Source organism: Protomyctophum bolini (assembly GCF_963924005.1).
Source record: "Protomyctophum bolini genome assembly, chromosome: 14".
In the NCBI taxonomy this organism is placed as follows: Eukaryota; Metazoa; Chordata; class Actinopteri; order Myctophiformes; family Myctophidae; genus Protomyctophum; species Protomyctophum bolini.
In genome coordinates, this window is record NC_137875.1 from 30,562,654 (window position 1) to 30,589,130 (window position 26,477).

General features: G+C 42.7%; 1 protein-coding gene across 1 annotated transcript in view; it reads left to right on the forward strand.

Annotated features, from left to right (window-relative positions):
• The window catches only part of LOC308328849 (inactive phospholipase D5-like), a gene marked incomplete at its 5' end in the record, with an annotated part of 108,224 nt that overhangs the window by 59,478 nt on the left and 22,269 nt on the right, over window positions 1-26,477 (forward strand). The window contains one exon of the mRNA XM_080782956.1: window positions 15,507-15,643. Within this exon, the coding sequence (XP_080639082.1) occupies window positions 15,507-15,643 (137 nt within the window). The remainder of the gene's footprint in view (window positions 1-15,506; window positions 15,644-26,477) is intronic.

Genomic DNA, 26,477 nt, shown 5'->3' on the forward strand with positions numbered 1-26,477 from the left:
CGAGAAAAGGAATCAGATGAACCAGAAATAGACGAGCCAAGGACCCCAGGGGAAGTCTACAAACACATCAACACCGGGAAGAAGAACCAACGTTGGAGACTATACCCAAAGAAAAGCATCCTCATCATAGGAGACTCAAACATGAGCCAACTTCCATCTCTGACACGACCAGATCTGCAAGTGGATTGCTACCCAGGAATGGGCTTCCAACATACGAAGGCCCTACTAGAGAGGATACCGAGCAACACCACTGTAGCCTATTGCATCCTGTCGGTTGGGATAAACGAGAGAGGCCACGCTCCAAAACAAGCGCAGAGGGCATTGAGAGAGGCCATCGCAGCAGCACAGAACGCCTTCCCAACTGCAAGTATCCATGTCCCTTTAGTCAACTACTCAACTAATTTCTCAATAAAGGATAAGGATAACATGAGAGAGCTAAATCGCAATATTATTACCTATAATTACCTCCCTAAATTGGATGACAGGGAGTTTAAAGTGGTTCCTGATAACGTACATTGGACAACAGAGACAGGCAAAGCAATGCTTGTAAATTGGCTTACTAGTTTAAACTTATAGACCCCATAAACCCAGAAAGGAGGGGGGGCAAGTCAAACATAATTAATCTGTCCCATTACTTCCAGCCAGATCAACACCAGACCGAACTGCTGGAAAAGGGACTTTCCTTTGTCCCGACACTGGATATCTATAAACAACAAACCAACAGGTTAAAGAAAGACCTTTCTCAGTATCACCGCAGATTGAAACTAGCTACACACTTTGGAATGGACCAAGGAACGGAGATACTGCCTTTTCGACCAAAATCAAGCTGGGAACCGTCTGAGAATTTAATCCCAAGCAGTCTTAAACGACTGATGCAGAAGGACATGAATACGGTAACACGCATACCAGGACACATTAAGGAAAAAGATAATCTCACAATAGAACAAACCAGGGCACTTAGGGAACTAATCAACAACAAACAAATCATTATCAAACCAGCAGACAAAGGCTCCTGCATAGTAATTATGGATCGACACCAATACCTTTTAGAAGGTGAGAGACAGCTCAACAATCAGGACCATTATAGGCAATTAGACCAACCCATTTACATGCAGACAGCTACGAAGGCCATAGCCATCATAAACAGTCTTAAAGACAAAAGGCACATAAACGCCAAACAACACCAATACTTAATAGGACAGGATAGCCCACGGGCTAGGATATTTTATCTTTTACCAAAAATACACAAAAGCCCGGATTCATGGACAATACCATATGAAATTCCACCCGGGAGACCAATTGTGTCGGACTGTGGCAGCGAGACGTATCAGACAGCAGAGTTTATTGAATATTTCCTGAACCCACTGTCGATAAAACACCCCAGTTTTATAAAAGACACTTACGATTTTGTGGACAAAATTAAAGCTATTAAAGTAGGAAAGGAGGCCCTTCTATTTTCAATAGATATAGACAGCCTCTACACAAACATTGAAACAGAATCAGGACTCCAAGCAGTCAGGGAAGTCTTTAGTAAATACCCAGACACAAGTCGACCAGAGGAGGAAATACTCCAATTACTAGACTTAAATCTAACCCAGAATGATTTTTCCTTTAACAACAAATTCTATTTACAAATCAAAGGCACGGCCATGGGAAAGAGATTTGCACCATCTTATGCAAACATTTACATGAGCATATGGGAACAGACCGCACTAGAAAAATGCAGACTTAAACCGACACATTACTATAGATTTCTAGATGATATATTTGGAATATGGGAACATAGCCAAGAAGAATTCCAGGAATTTATTGATGTTTTAAATAGCCATCATAGATCCATAACGATAAAATATGTGACACACACAGAAAGGATTGACTTTCTTGATGTAACAATCTTCAAGGGCCCAAACTTTAACACAAATGGGAAACTAGACTTAAAAGTATTCTTTAAAGAAACAGACACTCACGCCCTATTACACAAAACGTCATTCCACCCGACACACTCCTACACAGGAATAGTCAAATCACAACTACTAAGATTCCATAGGATTTGCACGCAAAGAAGTGATTTCAAAATAGCTTGTAAAACTCTATTTAATGCCCTCAGACTAAGAGGATACACTAGGACCTTCCTCCGGAAAGCCCAAAAAACCTTCTTAGAAATAAAAGTGCGAGATACAGGCCCCAAATTGGCCCTGATAACCAGTTATTCAACACAGAGCACACTAGCCAACAACAGAATAAAAAGGAATTTTGAGAACCGAACAGACGATCTTCTAAAAGATTATAAAATTATATCGGCCTACAGAAAAAATAAAAACCTTAAAGATTATCTAGTACACAGCAAGCTAAAAGAAATCAACACACCAGCACGCCAGGGACCAGAATACTTCAAACCCAAACAATTAGTAAAAAATAGAACCACAAAACGCGTCTTGGAGATTAAACAACAAATAACAGCCAGAACCAGCAACTGCATTTATTTAATCACATGTGAAAAATGTGGTTTACAATATGTCGGAGAGACAGGTAAAACAATAGGTACTAGGCTGGGACGACACAGATACAATATTAACAATGCCAAAAAGACAACCACAAGATTGGTGCAACATTTTATGGCGCACGGCATTGGAGCTCTAAAATGCGCTGGACTTCAACACAATCCTAACTGGACAGTAGGACAAAGACGTTTTAATGAAAAACAGTGGATTAAGAACCTCAACACGGATTTTCCTCGAGGCTTAAACATGCCTAAAATTAGATCTTGAACACTAAAAAACTTAAACTCAGGATTAAACTGGAGAAATCTAAAAGTGATTGGATCAGACTTCCTTCGAATACATGGCGAATGCATTTATTCCTTGCATTGTGCCTACACATGTCGCGACCTGCGGTCGCGACATGTGTAGGCACAGTGCACTGAAATCTTTTAATTCCCCCCCCCCCCACTCTGGCTCTGTAGTTATTTTTGAGTGGTGCAACCACTCCAAGGAACAGCAATGTCGGTGTCCGTGCCAGGCCAGGCGCCACGGGGGTGCCAGAGGGTGCCCAGCACCCTCCGTTCCAAATTCTGCACCCTCACTTTTATGTACATACAGCGTAGTTTTACTATATAAAAATTAGATGTGCACCCTCGCCATTTTCAAATACCCCCTCAGTCATTTCATCCTGGAGCCGAGCCTTGTCCGTGCGCCTATGTGGCCATGAGCACCAGTATATGACTATTAGTACCAGTAGGGGCGCTGTTTGCCAGCAACAGAGAGAGAGATATAATTAGTGCTGCACTGTTGCCTGCTAATATGAGAGAGAGAGAGAGAGGAGAGGGGGGGGGGGGGGAGAGAGGGGAGTTGCACCACTCAATTCACACGGGTGTGATTTTTTTACCTTACCTTACCTTTACCATTTTGTAGATGTTACAAGAAAGCCACCAGAAAACCCAAAAGCTACCAGAAAATACAAAAGAGTACCTTGATACTAGTGAGTGAAAAGGAGTAAGCTGTGGTAAGCATGCAGTCAAGGGATATTTCTTTCGCTTGTTTTGTGCGAGGCTGGAGTTGGTTGATTCATGAAATTATTGATTTATTGAGTAGGTCTCACAAATCCAGCTATCACTTTGTTTGTCAGTATGGGATTATATTGTATATATAATACATTACATGTTTTATGCACTCCTATTCCACAATGATCCAAACAGAAGTGAGATGTTAGAGCATAATGACTCAACAAGCAGATTGATAGTGGAAACCCTCTGAAGTCATGTCACCAGGCCAGCAGCCAACAGGAGCCCAGAGCCAAAAAACATGGCCTCCTTATTCTGCTTTATTTAATCAAAGGCGTCAAACTTGAAATGAACACTGCATTTTCAAGTGAAACAGACGTGGAAAAATGGCCTCATGCCAGCCAGGCGGCTTCCATAATGTGTCTACAGCATCACTTGCGAAGGCACAGAAAGCCGAACTTGTGACTGTATGTGTTTTGTTGAGTGAGGTCGAGGCAGCAGGCAACACATCCTGCAGGGAGAACGCTCAAGACTGCTGTGATGTCTCAGGGGAACCAGAGCGCTGTCACAATGTGAGAACTGAGAGTACACTGTATCTCTGTGGTGAGAAGCAGAGGGGATAAGCTAAGGGCCGGAACATTGAGACAGTGTTGAGACAAAGCAGTGCATCGGTGCGTTGTTTCAGAGAGGAGCCATATACAGTAGGCTACAAATCCCCAGTGTTATTAAACTCAGAGAGTGTACAAATGTAACCAAATGGTCCTTTATTGATTCATTTTGTTGTGTATTGTACACTCTCTGAGTTTAAGTAACATTGGTTAGTTCCCACACATTTTAGCTCGAGAAATTAGATGTTTGCCCGGGACCCAATTTAGTGAAAACAAGCCCACAACGCGCCGCAGCGAGCAGAGTTGTGAGCTTGTAGACACAGCTGCTATTTTCACTACTTGGAAATTATTAGATTTTCTGATTTTATTCATGAAATACTTGAATAATACATAATTGATGAAAAATTGTTTTTATAAAAAAAAAAATTCTTTTGAAATTATATATATATATATACTTTTTTTCTTTATATAAGAAACAAAAAAAGGGCACATTTACTTACAAATGGGTCCCAGACTCCCAACCCACTGATTTGGAAACAGTGCCCTCCATTATATGCCCTAACCTAACCCAACCACTATAGACTCAGAGGTTTTGACTCTGAAAAGATGCACTGCATCAACGGTCCATAGAAATATTTGTAATAGTTAGTATTTTCGGAGAGCACAGACCTCCTTCTGGAGAGGGACTGAAACGAGACCCCCGTTGACGACGTGGCAATTCAATTGTGTTCAGATCATTACATGACAGAAGGTCATCAGTTTAAAAAAAAGACGTATAGCACACAGTGCAGTCAGTTGGCATTAACATTTATACCAACCATAAAACAGCCTTGGACATTAAAGTCTGAGAGCCTGTAGACAGGGGTTTATGCTGGTAGTCTACAGCGCTGGTTCTCAACCTGTGGGCCGGGACCTTTTTAACACCTCAAAGAAAAAATATTATACAGCATTAACGCATCGAGGTGACAGACAGGCTGACAGGCAGCCCAGAGCATGCAGGCAGAGCGCGCCACGGGATGGTTATATATTTTATAATACATTAGGCTACATAAACGCTGCTGCCGCGGCTGCCGCCTATCACAAGGCTTTTTATTTACTTCATGGTTTTACATTCACCATGTAAATTATGCAAATTAAAAAAATTAAGTACATACATTAATTGTAACATATACCATCTACAGTAAACTGCACAAAATCCTACTCTGCATAATGGGAGTTAAAGGTATATTCAGTGATTTCAAATATCACTTATTTCTTTGTTTTTTTGTGATAATCCTCCCTTCTATAGAGTGTGCTGACCATAAGGAGTTCCTCCCTGTCCCCAGTTAGCCCCTGGGGTCAAAAAAACGTAGGTTTCGTATTTGGCTAGGTGCCCCAGCCTTCATCCAATCAGGACAGAGAAGGGCATTCCGCCAATCATGATGGAGCGGGGGCCTAGGTGTGCGTACTGTTGGCCTGTCGTGTGTCCCCCACTGTAGTGCATGCTTGTGCACATCTTGTTACCGAGACAGGGATGAGAATCAATTCCATTGCAGAGGATTACCTGGTGACACAGTCAGGCAGGCCCAACGCAGGTCAGTGTTTGGTAATGGGTGATGGTGAGGCATTTTGCAGAAACTAGAACAGAAAAATAACATCTTCAGAACAAAATTAGAATCATTCTGGTGTGTCCTTTTGTCCTTTTTTAACTGTACTCTTTTCTTTTCTCACATGCATGCATGGGCAGAGAGACACACACACAGACACACACACACACACACACACACACACACACACACACGCACACACACACACACACACACACACACACACACACACACACACACCTCTCCGTCTTACTGTATCATCATTCCCGTCAAATCCATCATGCTGTTGTCTCTGTGCTGTCTTGCTGTTTCCATCAGGACAAAGTCCTGCCTGCTCAGCCTTTCCAGAGCAGAGTGACTGGTTGCTGTCTGTCTGTCTCTCTATCCATCAGTGTTGTTGTTTTGTTCCCCTTCTGAAACATTTTGGCTAGCTCTTTAAGCTACATCCAACACTTGATCATGGACAACTAAATGTCAGTCACAAGCCATTAGGCCATTGCTTCTTTGTCAGTAATCACCACCAGACACTGTACGTAGTGGCCGAAAGAACCTCTAGATTAAGTGTTCAAATGCTGAATGGCCCCAGAACATAATGGTAGGTACCAGGTATAGTGTAATATCTCATCTTGACATCGACAAATGTCCACTCCGGGGGAATTTTTTCTCATTAAGCCTCAGTATTGGAGATATCACAGCAGTGGGCCCAGTGCAGGAAGGGCTTCTTAAAAAAGAAACAAAGTAGAGTTGAGACTGCTCCTGACTTCACCCTTTATTAAAATAGAAAGTAGGGAAGATGAAGCAAGCATAAACTGTGAGCCAGGAAATGTGCATGTTGTTCTGGAATGTGTTTCAAAATGTGTGCCATTATAATAGGCACAGTGGAATATACATTTGCACAGTGGCAAATTAAAACGTCTACGTAAGCACAGGATCTCTCATCATCAGAAAACCATTTGCCAGCAGCCATTAGCCAAAGTGTACAGATATGGATAATGAGCTCACAGCTCTTAACATTGGGCCTAGTGTTATGAAGTTATTAAAACGAGAGGGAATGAACTAACAGTAAAGCGAGAGAGCAGACATACATTCAATTGTTTATTGGAAATTGAAGTATTCCTCTCAGGTGTATTTCCCAAATGTCACATACCTATGTTATGCAAGGGGACATAGGTGACTAGGGGTTGGAATCCTGTTATTATCTGCTATTTTGTTGAGGATTATAAGACAGGGCTTCGTTCAGGACAGTTTATTCGAGCTATTTATGGTTCGGTTACTGGAGCTCCTTCTACTATGATGAATGATGGCTAACACATTAAGTGAAACGGCACTCCTCACAGACACAGGCACTCACTCCATGATGCCCAGCTTGACTCCCACTCCTCAATCTTCATCAATCTTGACCTACTATCTGCAGCATTTGACCACCAGCTTCACTTTCTGACCTTGGTATCACTGGGATGGACCGGAGTCTCCCAGGGGTCAGTACTTGACCCCGTCCCCTTTACCCATGGTCCTATCATCTGTGCTCTCAAATTCTGCTCACTTCTGTGATCCCTTCACTAACTTCTGTACGCTGCACCTCCTCCAATGAGAAATTACCTACAAGGCAACGCTCTACTTCCAGGATATGATCCAGTCCTCCACCTCTTCCCACACACTTCAATCCCTAACACAGGTTATCTGTCCATCCCTTACGACACCCTGGCCAACGCTCCAAGTGAGCGAAACTCATCCCAACTCTTTGTGTGTGAGTGTGTGTGTATAGACAGAAGAGAGATGAATAGTCAAGGAAGTCCATTTCATTGTTTAAATGGTCGGTGTTGTTTTGCTGTGTATAACTCGGTGTTACCAACTCATTTTGGAGAGATGACTTTGAAAACGGCATACACATACAAAATGTGTATAATCGCATGTCATTGAGGAAAAACTGATGGGTCTGAAGAAATGTGATATGGCCCAAATTATTGCAGATAATTGCAGATTCAGCATTGACCGCTCCACACATCGCCTCTCGGTCAGCTACGATGAAGCAGTGATCTCTGATCTATTCATAGTTCCAAACTGAATGCTTCTTGCCGGCTGCGGTGTCCCTGGAGGATCCAAGAACCTCGTCTTGTTTCTTTCTGGGATTAATTGATTGCTGCGTGTAATATCTAGAGAATCGTGTGAGTAATAATTGCTTAACTGACGGAATTTTGCAGCCTTTGCAGTTTACATTATTCATTTACATGCACGCAAAAGAGTGTGTGGAAAAGGTCAGCTACTCCAATATTCCATCTGTCTTATCAGTTGAGTGCATCTGTGTTTGTGTATTTGTATGGAGCAAGACAATACTGAAAAAGGGCACACTCACAGTACCATTTCACTGAGCTACTACATCTTTTCACAAGTTTCACAAGTACTGTTGTAATTTAACCCATTTGACTCATTTTACTCATGTACTGTATATGTTTAGTTAATCATATTTATAGCTTTAGGACATCTGTGAAACACTACAAATACATTTCACAGCTATTAAATAAGGAAGTGATTAGGTATACTGTCAAATCCAGCAAAATTCTGAATGGAACCACCCTGCACTGCCAGGCGTAACTAACCAGATATCAACTAACAAGGAAGGAACAAAGGCAATTGAACCGTGATGAAGCCAACCTCCTTCAGGCCTGTTACATTTATATCTATCTGTGAAACTCGTAGCGTTCACCAGAAGCTCTGGAGACAAGACTGGAGTGGAACACACCATTATCTCCAATACTCATGCAACACTTGACAACACCCACAGGGTGTAGGCAGAACCACCAGTCTGTTCTGATACACATTACACCGTCAGCAGCTGTTTCATTTCATAATGGATACACATTACACCGTCACCAGCTGTTTCATTTCATAACGGTTGTGGAGTTTCACTAGGTAGACGTGATGCATGCAGAGGATCATAGGCTATATGGCCCTGCTGAACAGGCACCCTAACCAACCTGTTGGAGTTGCTAGTTCAGCGACAGTGAACAACTCCCTTCCGTGCAAGCTTACATTTGGGAAGCTTGGTTTGTTGGGAGTGCCCAGACAAGCCGGAGGCACCGTTGAAGAACCAACCATTCCCATTGGTGATACAATAACATGGCTCATCACAAGAGATAGAGAAGGCGGTGGAGGTCGTATACATACACAACCACTGCTTTGGGCGCATACTGTTAAAAGCCCTTGTTGACTCATTATTATTAATGACCTCTCTTGTAAACCGTTAATAGATCATGAACAAACGGTAAGTTCTATGAATTATTAATTTGGTCTTAAAATGCATTTAGCACCTTTTGCAAATCAGTTAAAGTTACTAATTTAAACAATGGGTTAAGTGAATGTAGGCTATAACTCATGTAAATGGTAAAGGCAACAATGGCTTGGTAATGTTTAATGTTTAATAAACCCCATGAGGCCAGCGCTGTTATGAGTGTTAATATTATTATTCAGTACAGCATGTCTCTATTGGCTGCTTCAATAGTTGATTAGCAGTCATATCACAAACATCAATGCCTTAGACGTGACCCAACCATTTTGTTCTTCTACAAACTAGTACAACGACTGAAATGCATATGCAATTAGGCCTACTCCATGCGCTGGTAGTGATACGCATGTGCCACAACCGTGTCTGTTGCCTCAACCTTTTGCTTTTCCCAATGATTATAAACAGCTTGAAACGGATAAATGAATAATTCATAATAATACATCAGTCCTTCCTTGCCGATGGGCTCAATTCCCATGTGCAATGATCAATTGGCCAACCCATGGAGGCTGCAGACAAACAGGATTTTTACACTTTTATAGTAGTAGAATAATTACTGCCCCGTCAGCCTCCTCTCATCCCATAATCTTGTCTTGTCACCAGCTGCTGTGTGCACGGATTGGAAACTTGGCCACACTAAAGACAAGCCTGTCCACTCTGATGACGCGGTGAAACACGCTCTCTCACCATGCCTGTGCTGCTCTCTATGTCCTTCCAATAGCCCTCTCTTTCTGTCTCTTCCTTTCTTGTTGTAGCATCTGCATCCCAGAAGGCTCTGGTTAAATGAGACAGAATATTGTTGTTGATGTTCCCCATCCCAATGGGGTCGTTGTGCTGTTCAAAACCCCTGTATCTGAACAGTGTGTACAGCTAGCTCCTGATTCACCCCACGTCTTCACAGAGGACTTGAAACGGATGATCCTGGCGGCTAATTGGGCCCCTGGCATTCAGCTTTCTCCTGCTATACTGTGGAGCAATTTTGTCATCTTTCGCAGCAATCTCAATTCAATTCAATTCAAAGGGCTTTATTGGCCAAAGCAGTGCCTTCACGATGCTGTAGGGTGCCATTACTTGTGTATCATCCGCTTTGCTAGTTTACTTTGGAAAATAATAAATCGTCCCACTGTATTTTTTAAACTGAATGCAGTGGGTTACCATTGCGGCGGGACATACAGTAACTTGGGATATTTAGAAAATGTAGCCTATTCTATCCAATGCCATTGTTACCTCTGTCCCCACAAAAATATTGAATAGGTTTCTACCTAGTTGACAGATGCTGGTAAATGGATGGCAATGAATGGACTGAATTTAACTGAATTCTAGTCTTTCCGACAACTCAAATGTGTTTTACAATGGCTCCATCACGGTTCAATGTTTCACACACTGTCACCGCAATTACAGATCAGTATTACGTCTTATGCGGTACGGGTTCACATTCACACATACTGCAGACTGTGGAGGCATCCATGCAAGGCCCATTGCTCATTGGGAGCAGTGGGTTCAGTGTGTTGCTCAAGGACACTTCAACATGCAGCCAGGAGGGAACCTTCCGGCTTCCAGGCAGACCACTCTACCTCCTGAGCCACTGCCGGTAGAATGCGCCAACTTATATAAACTTCCTCTCTGGCTAGCCCAGCCTTCACCTTCAGAGTGTGTGTGTGTGTGTGTGTGTGTGTGTGTGGGGGGGGGGGGGGGGGGTGCGTGTGCGTGCGTGTGTGCGTGCGAGAGAAAGAGATGGGGGGATGGATAGATGGGACTGAGAAATGGGTACAGCGAATTATATGAGGCAAACAGAAAAAGAGTGAAGGCGTGTGCGTGAGTGCACCCGTGTGCGAGCGTGAATGCGTGCACGCGAATATGCCTAATTGGGATGGTGTGACAGTAAGAGAGAGGGAGAGACAAATAGGGGATTTATATTTGTGTGTTTTTGCATGCGTGACAGTAAAATTGGCACCGTGCCACACACCATGCACACAGTTCTCTTCACAGAGGCTCTTTGGGGACATTTTTAAAACAGCCACTGAGCAGACTCTGAATCCCACCAATTATGATTCATGGCCGTGTGTCCCTTGGTAGAGCATTTCTCATTTTACAGTCTTGATATAACTTAATGAACAGTCACCCCTAACATTATAGCTTTGTCATTGCCATCAATCTTTGGGGAAAAACAAATCAACTCATAACCTTAATCTCCTTTAACTCCAACATTAAAAAGAACTACGAAGTTCACAATACAACTTTCCACCCTCAGCTCAGAGTTCAGTCAACGTCGAGGACTTTACTGTGTACAAGGTCAGAGTTGTAGAGCTCATATGTTCCTTTCAGCCTAGAAGATTGCATAAGGGAGAATACCAATATATGCCATTGGTGCTCATTCTTCAGCGAGACAGCTATGTCATCAGCGACCTCAGAAGATTAATTACCAGAACACTGCGTCTGATTTAATCCCTAACACAAGGAATTGGCTGAATTATAGTAGTGGAGCGTGGTGTGCACTGCAGACAGACAGACGGACGAAGCAGTTTGTAGCAGACTGTAGCAGTCAGAATATACAGTATGTCAAATGTGTTTACCGGTAATTGATTGCCATGCATCCATCCATTCATCTTCAACCGCTTATCCGTAGTCGGGTCATGGGGGCAACAGCTCCACCAGGGAGCTCCAGACTTCCCTCTCCAGAGTGACTTCCTCCTGGGGGATCCCGAGACATTCCAAGGCCAGTGAGCCTCCATCTGCGCCTTGGTCTGCCCCGGGGTCTAAATATCAAATCATGTACGCAGTGTGAAACTTGACATGCACATTCCCACACCGTAGCCTATTATAACACAGGGAATTTCCGGGAACTAAATATTTTGGGCCGATCAAATAATTTATAAGATGAAAAACAAAACAAATAGTCTAGTCTCCTGCCTTTATTTTCTTCTTTCTAATGATTTGATCGGCCCAAAATATTGTGTTCATTGTCATGATTTGTCATGATCCGAGTTGGCTTTGTCCGCGGCGTAACAGTCTTTAAATAAATACTTTCAGAAACGGCTATGGGAAAAATGCATTGCTTTTCATTTCCTGGGCCACTCGCCGTTCTGAAAGGGGAAGGGACTGCGACGCTCTATAGTCATGTTATTAAGACAGACCTCAGAAAAATCAGTTTTCATATTTCATTCTGATTAGCTAAAATTGACTTTGCAGAGACCTGTGCTTCGAGGAGCATTTCCTTTTTCCTTTATACAGGTTTAATGTGTTTGTTTTTAGTTCAATGCCATTGACAATGAAGGTTAAATTTACATCATATTGTCCCTCATTACGTCATATTGTCTCTTTATTGTTAATGTTTGTGTTTGCACCGTTTGTTTTACATCACCATTACATCACCTAATCAACATGAGTTAGACTTTAATATATTAGCGCCCCTCACTTCACACAGGTGTGATTTGTTTGTTTTGTTTGTCTGCGGAAATCAGAATTTAAACATTGGTGGTCAACTCTTCCTCACACAATCTCCTTAAGGATCTTAATAAGCCTTGCCCCTTTTGTATACTGTACATACTGTAGCTTAGCTTTGTGGTTAATAATGCTGTATTTAGAGTGAATCACCACAATCTATTTGATTTTAAGTTGTGTGATTACTTTGTGGCTGAGCTCATAAAAATATGGGCTTACACTGAGCAGTACTCTATTAGTTATGTATTTATTTCCCCGTTACTGTAGGATAGAAGGTTTTGTGTAGGTAATTGAAGGTCTATATATTGATTCCTGTTACACATGCAGGAAACTACAGTATACAGTGTCCACTAACATGTCCCGCTCAAATGCATACTGTATACATATCCTGTCTTTCTTGTCTGCTGGGCAAAGCAAAGCTGAGTAAAGTCTACTTCACGCAAACAGTAGTACTGTACCACAGTCTTCTGTTGCTGAAAAATACATAGCACCATGTAAACTGTCTTTCTTGGCCATTGATCCTATAGCTGGGTCACTAGTTTAAGCTTTTTCCATAGTCTGTATATATATATTATATTATATATATTATATATATATATAATGACATGCCCAAAATAGTGATGCCAGGTTGAAAGTGGTTAAACAAACATCCCATTCTGTATTGTTGTCTACAGCAGGGGTTCTCAACGTTTTTGGCTGGGGACCCCTGGAAATGCTTTGGCCGTCTTGCGACGCCCACCTGGCCCCCCTCCCTACCCCCAATTGACCGCTACAATAGCCTCAATCATAGAGAAAATGAATCATAAGTAAATACTGAAACCAGATATAAGCATTAAGGAGGTTTATGCATGTACTATGAATACTATGTAAACTCTTAATTTCTATTTTGCAGCCGTTCAGTTGCAAATTGTATGTATATGGGGACAACCCAAAATAATTTGGCGACCCCCGAGGAGTTGCGACCCCCAGGTTGAGAACCCCTGGTCTTCAGTACCAACAGATACCTGAGATAGCTACATTACAACTTGCGTGTTTAAGAATATAGGTTTTGATGTTCAATAAGAAACAATAATGTCTGATATACAGTATATAACTCGCATGAAGTGTAAGTGGATATTTTTAAACCAGTGACTCGTGGCTCCATGCTGAGGTATAAAATGCAAATTTACCACCTAATGTGCTAAATGTGCTATGAGAGTACATCCAGAACAAAGCTAATGATGCACGACTCACCACCTCTCCGGCACAATGATGGGAAATGCAGTGCCTGTGAACTTGGGTGTCAGACTGGAAAAGGGACAGTGTCATCATCATGAGAGGGTCATAGGTCGGCTGCGCGAAAACCATGCTGTGCATCAGAGGACTGCCAGAGACGGGTGGTGACTGACTCCAGCTAACGTCATCTTCTCGTACACCGATACAAAGTCATGGCGGCTGAGGATGGGTCAGCTTGCACCCGCTATAAGGCACAGCTGTGCTTATGCATGCTGGAGGAGGTGTGTTCGATTTACAGTAGCATTCTAATAAAGATCTGATATAGTATGGGTGTGTTGATCTTCCATTTAGAAGCAGCACACGTCTCTCAAACAGGCAGGAATCCCAGCTCTTTAGAGGATTTATTAACGGTTCTAAATCTGACCCTTTTTGTTCCAGTGTGCAGTAACACAACAAACTCTTACAGATTGTGCAACGGTTGATTTTGATTCTTAAATGTGATATAGTGATGGTATTGACGAACAGATGGCATTTGTACAGTATGTACGGTATGTACTGTATATATTAAAGTGGTTATATGCTGGTCTAGTGCGTCAACGTTGGAAAATGAGTTTCATGCTGTGCCGAAAGCATCAGTTGTTATATGGTCACTGCGCTGCACTTGACAGGAGCTTAGGGCACACTGTAGCGTTTGCTTCCATTGTTCCATTTTAGTTGAAGCAGATATTAACCCCACAGCACGTGTGTTTAGGAGGCGGCTGTTTTTGCACTACACTTCCACTTTGTGGAATGGAGTCCTTCCAAGGTCCAACGCTCCCCAGGGAAATGATAGCAGTAGGACACAGCAGCAATTTCTCACTCATCAATAATGTATCCTGACTGTATTTCACAGAGACTCATAACAGAAGCTGTTTTTGCACCCGGAGGGGTTGTTTGTGAGATGAGCCCATGACACTATTTTGTGTCTTGTAATTGCTTCCCGATATACACTCAAACCATGGCCAAATGTTGTGTTGTTTTGTGAAGTATAGCCTATATACAGATATGATGATACTAACTCAATGAACAAACAAATCACTTGAAATGCACCATTCATCATTAGTAAACATTGACCCATAACACCCATGAACAGGTTGTGTGGGCGCATACTCATCTGTATGATGTTTTAAGCTGAGTTGATGGTTGTGGAACAGCTGTTCAGCTCCTTCACATGCTGACTGCACATCTGGATTGGGGTGACCCTCAAGTCCTGTCTGATATGACATCATCTGTACTTGACCCAAATGTGCTATGTTAACAAAAATTAAGAGGTTAAAAATATGGGTTTAGTGATTTCCCTGCTGCTGCTGGGTGTGCTGAGAGAGAGAGAGAGAGAGAGAGAGAGAGAATCACTAAACATCTTCTGTCATGGATGGCAAAGCAAGCCAGGAAATGAGACATACAATCAGTTTCTCTTTCTCTCCGTTTGTCATCACTTTCTCTCTGAACTATGCAACTTGCGTCATGCTCCCCAGCATCTCCCTTCCTCTTTCTGTTCTCTCTCTTTCCTAATCTATCATTCTCCTATTCCATCGCCAATCCTCACCCTTGCGTCCCCTGACCCTCCTCTCATTTTCACTTCCTCCAACTTGCCACCTTGCCCTTTAAATGACAGCTTGAAAACATAATGAGGCTATATATATATATTTTTTTGTAGAATTCCCCAGCTATTACTTTTCTCCTCTCTATCATATATATCAATGTGCTGAGCTGTGCATTCGCTAGGAGGCGGTAAGGTTGGGGCCCTTTGGCCTTGTTATAAAATAAACGCTGAATATCAATGCTGTTGTGTGGCCCCCGCCTCCCTCCCCCTCTCCATTCCCACTCTCTCCTTGCAGTCTCAGCAGAAGTGCATTGTGATCTTCGCCCTGGTGTGTTGCTGCGCCGTTCTGATGGCACTCATCTTCTCGGCCGTGGACTTCTGGGGCGAGGACGAGGACGGCATCACAGAGGAGAACTGTAGCAAGACCTGCAGGTGAGCTGCAGAACCACCGACACTTTCACACACCCCAATGTTCCCCTGTAGGCTCTCATCTTTAGCCCCGCTAGAGATTATAGGATTGCAATTGAAAGGTTGGTCGGTTGAAAGCACTTTGGTCCATGAATGGAGCAGCATGATGTCTTGGAGGCTATACTAGCAGGGCTTTTCAGCCTAGTTCAGACCAAAGATTTGTATCCGCTTTTAGCCTGATTTATATTACTTAGTTCCCGGGTGCTGAAAATAGCCAATACAAGCGACAATTTTTCTTGACAAGTCAAGAGAAATTGCAGAGCTTTGAGGGGAGTAAAATGGTGCACAAAAATAGCAACAGCACAATGTGTACTCGCGCAGGCACATGAAATGAATGAAATGAAATTTCTCTCTTGCATCGTCAGTAGAATATTGCCGCTACGTGGCCCGAACCATGCGTGGTGTGACCTGACACCTACACTGATTTCCTGAAAATATTGGCATAACTTCTGGCACCTCCTAATATGAGTACTTTTTCCTGCTAGAACCCAGTTTTAGCAGTGGTAGGCGTGTAAAAATCACACCTGTGTGAAGTGGGGGGCGCTAATATAAGTCTAACTCATGTTGATTAGGTGATGTAAACGCCATTAACAGTAAAGAGACAATATGACGCAAACGACACATTATGACGTACATTTTCCCTTCTTTGTCAATGTGTTTACTTAACTTTGAACTAAAGACAAACATTAAACCTGTGTAGGAGGAGCTAGCGCCCCTCAAAAATGCATTACATAAAACTTTCAGATGATGTTTTCAGGCTGTTCAGTGTTCCTCAATATCAGTTTGCATTCGAAGAATCGTTGTTTGACAAATGTGCATGGCACTTTCTCTGACTCCCCTCAAATGTAACATAATGCTCTCTATAAGAGTAGGCTACGTGTCTTGTAATTGCCTAAAGTTCAACACAACACCACAGAAGTGAGTTGTGGTCCAGCTGACGCTGGAGGTCTGCTCTGTGCTCTACACTGTGTGTGTGTGTCTCTCTCCCAAATCGGCTGCTTTAACAGCCCTGCAGAGCCATCTGTCTGACATCCCTCTCATCCGATGAAGGCTGTAAAGTTGGAATTGATTTCTCTCTGTTCTGTGAAGGACCCCAATGGAGGGTCAGAGAGGGTCCAATTGAACAGTATGGCAGCGAAGGGTTCTGGTACGGAAAAAAGCTAAAAAGAGAAAAAGAGGCATGCACGAGGAAAGGGTAGGAGTCCGATTAGCGGATGGAATGAGGAAAAATACAAGATTGGGGCAGACAGACCTGAATTTGTCATCCACTTTGGTAAAAATCACGCTTCAACATCAAAACGTACATTGGCTGAAATTACAGTCATGTTAGGAAGTGCTGCTTGCTTGTGCATGTACAGTATACTTTCAAATTCCTGCTTTTGTAACATGAAGAGCAAATTGCCTATGCAGCTTTATTGAGGCATGGTCATTTATCAAATCAAGAGCGTTCAGACTTTTAAAAAAATGATTCATGGGCGAATATAAAAGCCAAGTTTTTCACGGAGTCTGCAGGTTAAGTTAGATTGATCAACTAGGCTATACCCTGCCTTTGTACAGCATGGTACACATGCAGCTTCTCTCCTGTGCCCTTTCAGCCTGGTTTGATTGTTTTGGATTTTGTGATGTATAAATGTCATCCATAGCTGCTAATAATAACAAGTGCAGGCCTCCTGTTGTGCACAAAAAAACAGCCCCTTGACTTGAAGTGCTCTCTGGCTCTCTCCAGCTGAATCAAGTTCCCTTGATTAGGGTGCTGGGTATAATAAACTGTTTGGAAATACACTCGCCCTCCTTGTGCAGAAACAGGAAACAGACACCATTCGTTGCCATGGTTACCATCATGCAATTGTGTTACCTGTTATTTTGTTTGTACAGTTATATTTCATTGCATCGTGTATGTTTGTGTAATGTGTGACATGTGGATTTCATTAATATGGACATTTAAAATTAAATACAGCGTGACTGTCAAAAAGGACATTTCATATACATCCATGGTGTTTATAAATCATTGTGTTAAAAGGTGTTTTGTTTGTGTGGTTTATTAAATGTATAGTTTTTCACGGTGCGGTAAATAAAGAGCTCTTGTGAATCAGTCAGGAGCGTTATCTATTCTGCATCAGATGAAGATTGTTTAGGAGCAGTTTATTTATCATTTATTTGTGGTGGTACTTACATTTGTAGGTCGCGGTTTCCATGCGGACAGAGAGCAGGGCTGCACAAGGCAATCGAGTCTAGATCGGCACAGACTCGCTCTTGAGGGCTTTATAAGCCACTTCCACTCAAGGCTGCTTGGTTTCAGACGACACATAATATGGCACAGCCTCGCGGGCAAGTGTGTAGGGCGAGTGGCTAGGAGCTGGTTTCAGGGAGTTGGACTTTTGCCATCGAGGCCCTGGCCTATGATGACACATGGGGAGAGTTATTTTTGCTGACTTCCTGACTCACAATAGTGTCACAGGATGCTAAAATTCAAGCCAAAAAATAATTTAAGAAGCTCCACATCCTCCTTCAGTTACTTTGAATAGAATAGAGAATATCATGACACACCTAATTGATTTTCAGGTTTCACATTGGCTCTTGGTGTTTTATGTTGTAGCAGCACGTGTATGATGTTTCCATGTCTGGAGTGAGTAAAACACATCTCATCTGATAAAACTCTAAATGCTGTAGTTTAATGGATGTTTGTTGCATGTCTAATAGCCAGCTGGTGTCAGATGGCTGATAAGGGAGTTCATATTGATCCACACTGTGCAGCTGGGCGGGAATCAAGCCAGGGACTGGTAGAGCTGGCTGAATGTACCCATTCATCTGTAGTCTCTCTACTCTGTGTTGTCATTGTATTCTACACCCCCATGTCACCAGTCACCACCTACAGTATTATTATCCCTATCAGGCAAAATTAGGCTGGGAGTCGGAGATAATATTTTCACCCCGTCTGTGTGTCTGTCCGTCCATCCATTTGTCCGTGCGTCCATCTCGGACACTACTGGATCAATCAGCGTGAAACTTAGCATGCATATTCCCAGTAAGCTAAACTTCTCAAATCAGCCTTATGGTGGCACTATAACAAGCAGTAGAGGAGGCTGAAAAAACAGTCAAAAAGGACACGCACATCTATACCTTTAGGCTGGGTGCTGGATCAAAATGAAGTCATTCATTTTTTAGAAATGAAAAAATCGGCAAACCATTATTCAGGCTCCCAAGTTTCTTTACTTTTAATCAGGTAACGTTTCGCGCCGCAGCCCTAAGGGGAAGGTCCCCGAAGGGAAGCTCTGCGGCCCGAAGGTCTGCGGTGCCGATGTTTTCATTTCTTTTATGGCACTATAACAAGCCACTTTACATTCTGGCCCACAACTCTTGAACTGCAGGTCCTACGTGTTGTTTTTCATTCACATATGGTGATTGGCCCCTATAGAGTGAAAAGTTGCAGCGTCTATAGGACAAAGTCTATTCCCCTCGCAGCTTCCTCATGACACAGCCCTGGGTACTATAGGCAACTCAGCCTGGTGGACATCTGCACTCCGAGGAGCACTCTTTTCTAGTATTTAGGCTATACTGTATCTGCAGCATTTATTGTAAACATACACCATTGTGCTCATTATAGCCAGGCTACAGTAGGCCTATTATATTTCCTTTTTGAAACCGTGACCTTACTCAGTATTTCTCTTCAAAATAAGCCACACACATAGCAGCATAAGCCACTGCAATATCAGCCCGACCACAACCCATACCCTAGATTATATAGATATCAAATATCAGATGCTGCCAGTGCCGTGTCATTTGTCCGACGGCTCATTATAGAGGGTATGCGCGTGACATCATCGTACCTAGAAGTTATGCGGGAACGCCCACTGAGTGTCAAAAAACTACTTTCTGGCCTTGACAGCCCATTCATCCAAACAGAAAAGTCCTGACTGATTGCATTAAACAAGGTTAAACTCACCAACATTGCAGCTGTACGAAAAGCTTGAATTAGCCTCTTTCTATCTGAAAAGTTTTTGTTTCATAAAAATCCACCATAGAAACGTTTTGAGCTACTTTCTGTCAAGAAATGCCCTGTATTTGATTATTTTTCAAGTGTCAAAGTTTGGAAGTGCTTGTTTTCAATAACACAACATTTTGCTGCCTCCTGCATTATGTGATATTTAGAAACAGGTGGTACGTAGGACGGTTGAGTGACTTCCAACGAGCGCTTCCAAACTCCAACACTCCATGCTGCTCAATGTTTTGCCACTCAGTCTAGATGAGGGGGGCGTGTCCTGATGGGAAAAGCATGCATGTCCATACTCTCTATTCCGACAGCGCCTTGGTCCGACTCGCACATTATTAACCCTATCCCACCCTGCCACACTGTATGCTGAACATGATTCATATAGATTAAAGATGATTGTAGGCCTGTAGCACATGCAAATAAATATAGTTGATCATCATATTAACATAATTCACTGCAATGACTTTTGTATATTGCCATTTGTGCAATACACGTTTATGTATTCAGTATATTACAAGGGGCGTGTTTGCCTGCCATTATCATTCTAAAAGACCTTATTCTCAGGGTGTACTGTGTAGTATAGTAGATGATGGATGCATTCTGGGAGAGAGAGGGAGAGTGAGAGAGAGAGAGCGCAATAAGTGTGTGTGTGTGTGTGTGTGTGTGTGTGTGTGTGTGTGTGTGTGTGTGTGTGTGTGTGTGTGTGTGTGTGTGTGTGTGTGCGTGTGCGTGTGCGTGCGTGCGTGCGTGCGCACACACACACTCACGCACACAGGCACATAACACAGATTCCATGAATTCTGCACCATCTGCAGCATGGCGGCAGCAGGGTTAATGAGAGGGGAGGTGGTGGACACCAAAGACTGCAGTAATAGATGAACCTCTTGCAAGCAGAAAACAATATCTCCTTTGTTTCTCTTTGGCTTTTAATCCCGAGTGTTCAAAACTATTCTAAATCGCCATTCATCACCCAGCCGAAGATACATTACCAAAGGGATAGATAGGGCTATAGGATTAATGATTACCCTGTGTGTTTTTATTTCCTCCATTCTGCTTATTCCTCCTCCTCTGTTGTTGATTTACACTATTTCATTTGTTGTTCTGTTTATGTTGTTCTGCCATAGCTAATACATGTCATACATTTCACTTTAGTCCTTCAGAGTAAAGCAGGATACACTCACTACTCCAGTCTTCTTTGTAATCTTATCAAATCTGTCATCGTGTTCTTCTTCTTTCTGCTAATTCTATTTAGGGTTCGCCACGGCGACAATTTCAATCTGATTCTGTTTTCTGTGTCTTCCTTGGTGACTCTCAACCTGGCCTCTCTTGTTTTATACCCAAACCTAACGTGGGCTGATCCTCGTCGACTTTGTGGAATTTTATATTATTGTAATCCATTAATTATTTGCTGCGCAATGGAGTGATGAAACGGAACGAGCAAATGATGAATGACACACAATGCACGGCACAAATCAAACACACACACACACACACACACACACACACACACACACACACACACACACACACACACACACACACACACACACACACACACACACACATGGACGGACGGAGTGCAAAACATACTCTCTCCCCATGCCTTCGGCCTGGTGGAGACAATAACTTCTTTGAATAGGCAATTATATAAACACAATGGACACAATTAACACTCAGTTCTGCTCACAGAGATTTGTTGAGAACGAGACCTCTGAGCTGTGAATGTTCTGCTGTTGTGCGTCCAGGCAGCTCCACTCCCGACCTGTCTATTACGCATTCTACCAAACGAAACGGCGCTTACATTTCTGCTGTCCTATAAACTCCTAACCTTGTGTGGGCAAGATAGCAATTGTAAGGAAAGCACATCAACACGCCCACGGGTAACACCTCCAGCCTCAAATAAAGGAGCCTGCATAATGTATAGTGGGTATAGTGTGGCCGCAAGACAACATTTCCTAATAGTGGAAGGTTATAAACCCACTAGCCACTATATGTGGCATGGCATACGTTAGGGCCCGTCTTTTACCCCCTTATGCAGCTGCACTCATTAACAGCTGATTTCAGACTGCACCAGCGGACAATAAACATAATGATACTTGTATCGGCATCTGCACTGTTTGCATTTCAGTGAAAACGTGAAAATTCGGTGATTTTCACTACCCTTTTCCTGATTTCTTAAATACTTAACTTCATTGCTATTTGTTGTTATATGAGTTTGTTGGATTGGGGTCTATATATCCAAACAAGAAGATACTAAAACTTCTGACTGGATTGCCGTAGAATTTGCTTTGCACAATCATGCTCTCTACCCTGGAAGATGAACCCTACAGATTTGTCTTTCCTCTAGCGCCACCCTTTGGTAAAAATGTCTCTCTCTCTCTCTCTCTCTCTCTCTCTCTCTCTCTCTCTCTTTCCGCTGATTGAAATCTCTCCTTCCGAGAATGCCAGAGGTCTTGTCCTTCTCTCCTCTCCTGTCTCCTTAGCGTGGATCCACAGCCAAATAAGCCACAGAGTGTGAGAGATAGAGGGGATGTGGGGGGGGGGGTCTGTTAGCCCATTCTGACCTGAGATCAGATTCTAAAGATGTCTGTTTGAAAATGACAGTTTTCTGAAAAAGCTATGTTTCTATGTCAGTGGTTCTTCGATTTTTCTAAAATAGCAGACCTACAAGCTGCTATGAGCTTGTAGATCTGCTATTTTCCAATAGCTAAAGCATAACGCAATGCTGTTATTGTGGGTTAGTGTGCTAGTGTTGTCTTTCTTCATAGAACGCGGGGTTTGGTTTCACGCATCGGTGCTTCTTTGTGATTGGTCGCAGTACAAACCTCACAGTATACATTACAGAAGATTCTGGACAGAAACAGTAAAAGATGAACGGTCATTGCAGTGATCAGTCCGAGTTATACACAAGACTTCAAAGGCTATTTGAAGTCTTGTGTGCGCTGGGTTGGGAGGAAAGGAGGCTGCAGGGAAGTGGCCATGGTGTAAACTATAAAGTAACTGAGTGCATTTACTCAAGTACGATACTTATGTAAGATTTCCAGGACTTTACTTGAGTATTTATGTTTTATTTTTTTATACTTCGTTTAGAAGGAGCAATTATTATGGTTTTTATTCCTCTACATTTGACAGCTTTTACATTTTGAATTCCGGACTTTTACTTCAAGGAGGTTGGGGACCACCTGATGACCTCTCTTCCAGGCCAAGGCTTTATCCATTTAAGATGGATTATGAATCGCTTACTTTTTCCACCACTGGGGATATTTAGGTTGGGACGTGTGTGTGTGTGTGTGTGTGTGTGTGTGTGTGTGTGTGTGTGTGTGTGTGTGTGCGTCTCCGGACTGTCCCACTCTCTCTCACACACACACACACACACACACACACACACACACACACACACACACACACACACACACACACACACACACACATGGCGACTGCCAATTATTGCAGACACTGAACCGAATTTTGCCGATGCCTTAGCTCTCGGCTTGGGCATGCCTGCAATCTGCAGGCCTCTCACAACTGAATTATGGACATTACCGAGGCTTCCAAATATGAACACAAGTAGTTTACATTTGTAGCTAAGCTGTATAATAGCATCCTTAAGACACTGGTATAAGCACCTTGGTAAGGAATGCCTCTTCCAGACTGTGGTCAAATGTACATGCCACTTCCAAAATGGTCACTTCTCTACTGTCCTCATCAACAACAACAATATCTGGTGTATTAGCTGTGACATCTGAAAAGGCGTCATTTTCATTATTGTGCATGAACATGGCAGTTGAAACACGTGAGTGCTTATACATTTTGGCAGCTGATGAAACATATGAACTTATGCCCTTAGCTATACAGTAGGTCAACAATGATTTCGTGTGGGTAATTTTTTTTTTTGAATCTGATCTCCGGTCAGAATGGGTTAATCAGACCAGTGTGTGTCCAGTGGAAACCTCGTATGAATCTGATCTCAGGTCAGAATGGGTTAATATAACACACACACACAAATCCCCCGGCGCCGCGATATACAGTACACTTTACATGAGCTCAAACAGTCACCACCCAAACACAATAAACTCATAAACCCTAATAAACCGCATAAACTCACACACCTGTGTTGATGCCTGAGGCGACGGGACCGTACTGGCGAAGGCAACGTGTTGTGAGCTGATAGGTCTACGATAGTCAGAGCATAAAGTAAAGCTAAAAGGTATTTTATTTTATAAGTGATATTAAGACCTGAGGTCGATTCTACAAATGTCTTCTAAATCATGACAGTTTTCTGTCAGTCGTTCTCAAACTTGTTTTCTTTTTTTTTTATATATATTTTTTTTATCCCACGATTTTGTAACCCATTTTTCACCCCTGTGTCAATCATCTAATGTGATCCTGGGCTCTACACACCCTCCGCCAACCTAGTCCCCATATATGCGGGACAAGGGGAGAGCAACGGACTTGAACTCATGCTTCCTTCATGCCTGAGTGTCCAAGTTGCTCCTTTTTCACCTGACAGGGGGGAGTTTCCTTGGTTGGACGTCGTAGCGCGTGGAAGGAACACGTTATTCCAACCAGTTCCTTTCCCCTCCATCAGGCGCCCCGGCTGGCCAGGGGGAGGCAGTTTAGTGACCAGGATTAGGATCAAACTATTTCATGCCAAGGCCCCCCAGAATTATATGTATTTGGCCGCCGACCCCCATCTGAAAATATGTTTTTCCAGGGACCCCCCAGAAGCAAAGATTTTAGTTAAAAACGTTCGCTCTGAAAGAATATATATATTCAAAGATTTGCACCACATTTTCACGATTTGTAAAAAAAAAAATAGCAGATCTACAAGCTCGTATCACGGCACTCTGTGCTGCGCTATGAGCTTGTAGATCTGCTATTTTTCAATAGCTAAAGTATAACCTTTCCATTCCTGGTCGTTTTGGTGTTTAAAAGCATTATGTTATACTTTAGCTATTGAAAAATATCAGATCTACAAGGTCATAGTGCGGTACCGTGTGCCGCACTACGAGCTTGTAGGTCTGCTATTTTTGAAAAATCGTGAAAATGTGACGCAAATCATTGAATATATATTCTTTCACAGTGAACGTTTTTAACTCAAATCTTTGCTTCTGGGGGGGGGGGGGGGACAACATATTGGAACAACATATTTTCAGATGGGGGTCGATATATAATGTTTATGGGCATTGACATGAAATATTGAGCACCACTGATACAGAAACTGATACAGTTTCAAATGTATAAAAAATATTTGCGACGCATTGTGAGCTTGTAGATGGGCTATTTTCAAATGGCCAGTTCCGTTTTTGTTCTACTTATTTTTTGGTTACGTCAACCATGTGTTCACGTGTAATTCAGCTTTTACACGTGTCAAAGAGTTTAGAGTTTTTTGTTCTACTTATTTTTTGGTTAGGTAATTCAGCTTTTAGACATGTCAAAAGCTGACACGCCTAATATACCTAAAACGTGTCAAATATACCAATATTTATAATTGTTCAAGGCTATTTGCAAGCCTGCACTCATTAAACACTCGGGGCAGTTAGTGCAGTATATATTGCAGTAGCTAGGGTGGATAGACTTCACACATTACAGACATTGCTGACTGACGTGGTTCTTCTCAGCTCTGAGGACTTCCCCAAACTACTGAAGGTGAGCTCAAAGATTCTTGCTAGTATGCAATTGCAATGACAGCGATGCTTGACCTGCAGGCTGCAGGGTCAAATAATTGGTAGAGCACAGAGATTGTAATGATAAGTTATGTGTTCAAAAAATGTCATAGTATTTTATTTTGTATTTCAAACCTCGAAGAGTGAAATTACAATCGATATAGGCTACTGTGTTAAATGGCCTTAATATGTGTTTTTGAGGATCTTAAAGTGGGTCCTCCTGACTCGGATGGGTCCTCCTGAAGGTTGATAAACACTGTCTAATGAGAACGACATCAGTTACATTCAATGTTCTTATAAGTTGTCTCTGTAGCAGATCCAAAGGCATACAGACAGAGTCAAACAACTATACTGACTGACAGCTTTTTTATGTTCTCACAGAAAAATGAAGATTGTGATCCTTCTTTTCGCCCTGCTGGCCATCAGTAACGCGGCATCATTGCAGAATGCCAAAGCCGAGGATAAGCCAGGTAACTATAGTTTCATAAGATGTCATTTTGTGTGATGTGACGTCAAGCCGTGTAACTTAAAGCACTGGTTTTCAACCAGTGGTCCGGAGGGCCACCAGTGGTCCCTGAGGGGGTTCCAGGTGGTCCCCAGCTAAATGATGGAAAGTTGCCATATACCGAGTCACCATGGACCTGAATCGCCAGAACATGATTTTTGAATGGCCGTGGCTAGCGATTCAGGGCTGGAGTCAGGCTACGGATGTACCAATATTTGATGATATTTTGTATATAGAACCTAATACCTTAAGTAATTTTGTGAAACACCTGTTTGGCAACCTGCATTAACATGTGTTGAAGGATAAAGGTCTAATTGTTGAGGATACAGACTTGACCCATGCATGCAGCACCAGCCACGTGCACGGGGGCTTCTGCCCTCTAGCTGCCCCTTTACCCATCGGTAAAAAGTGCCCCCCTAGACCATGGATGCAGTATTTACTGTGGTGAAACCCCCCCACAAATGCCCTCTCTCCATGCCCTACTCGAAGGCAGCATTCATGAGAATTGCCCCTTCCTTACTCTCCTGAACTTGAACGCAGCAATTTATGTTCATGTTAGAACTGCCTATAGTAATCCATGCCGTACGCCGCATCTCCAGTACAGCTTGATTATACTTAAATTGAGCTGGCTGGGAG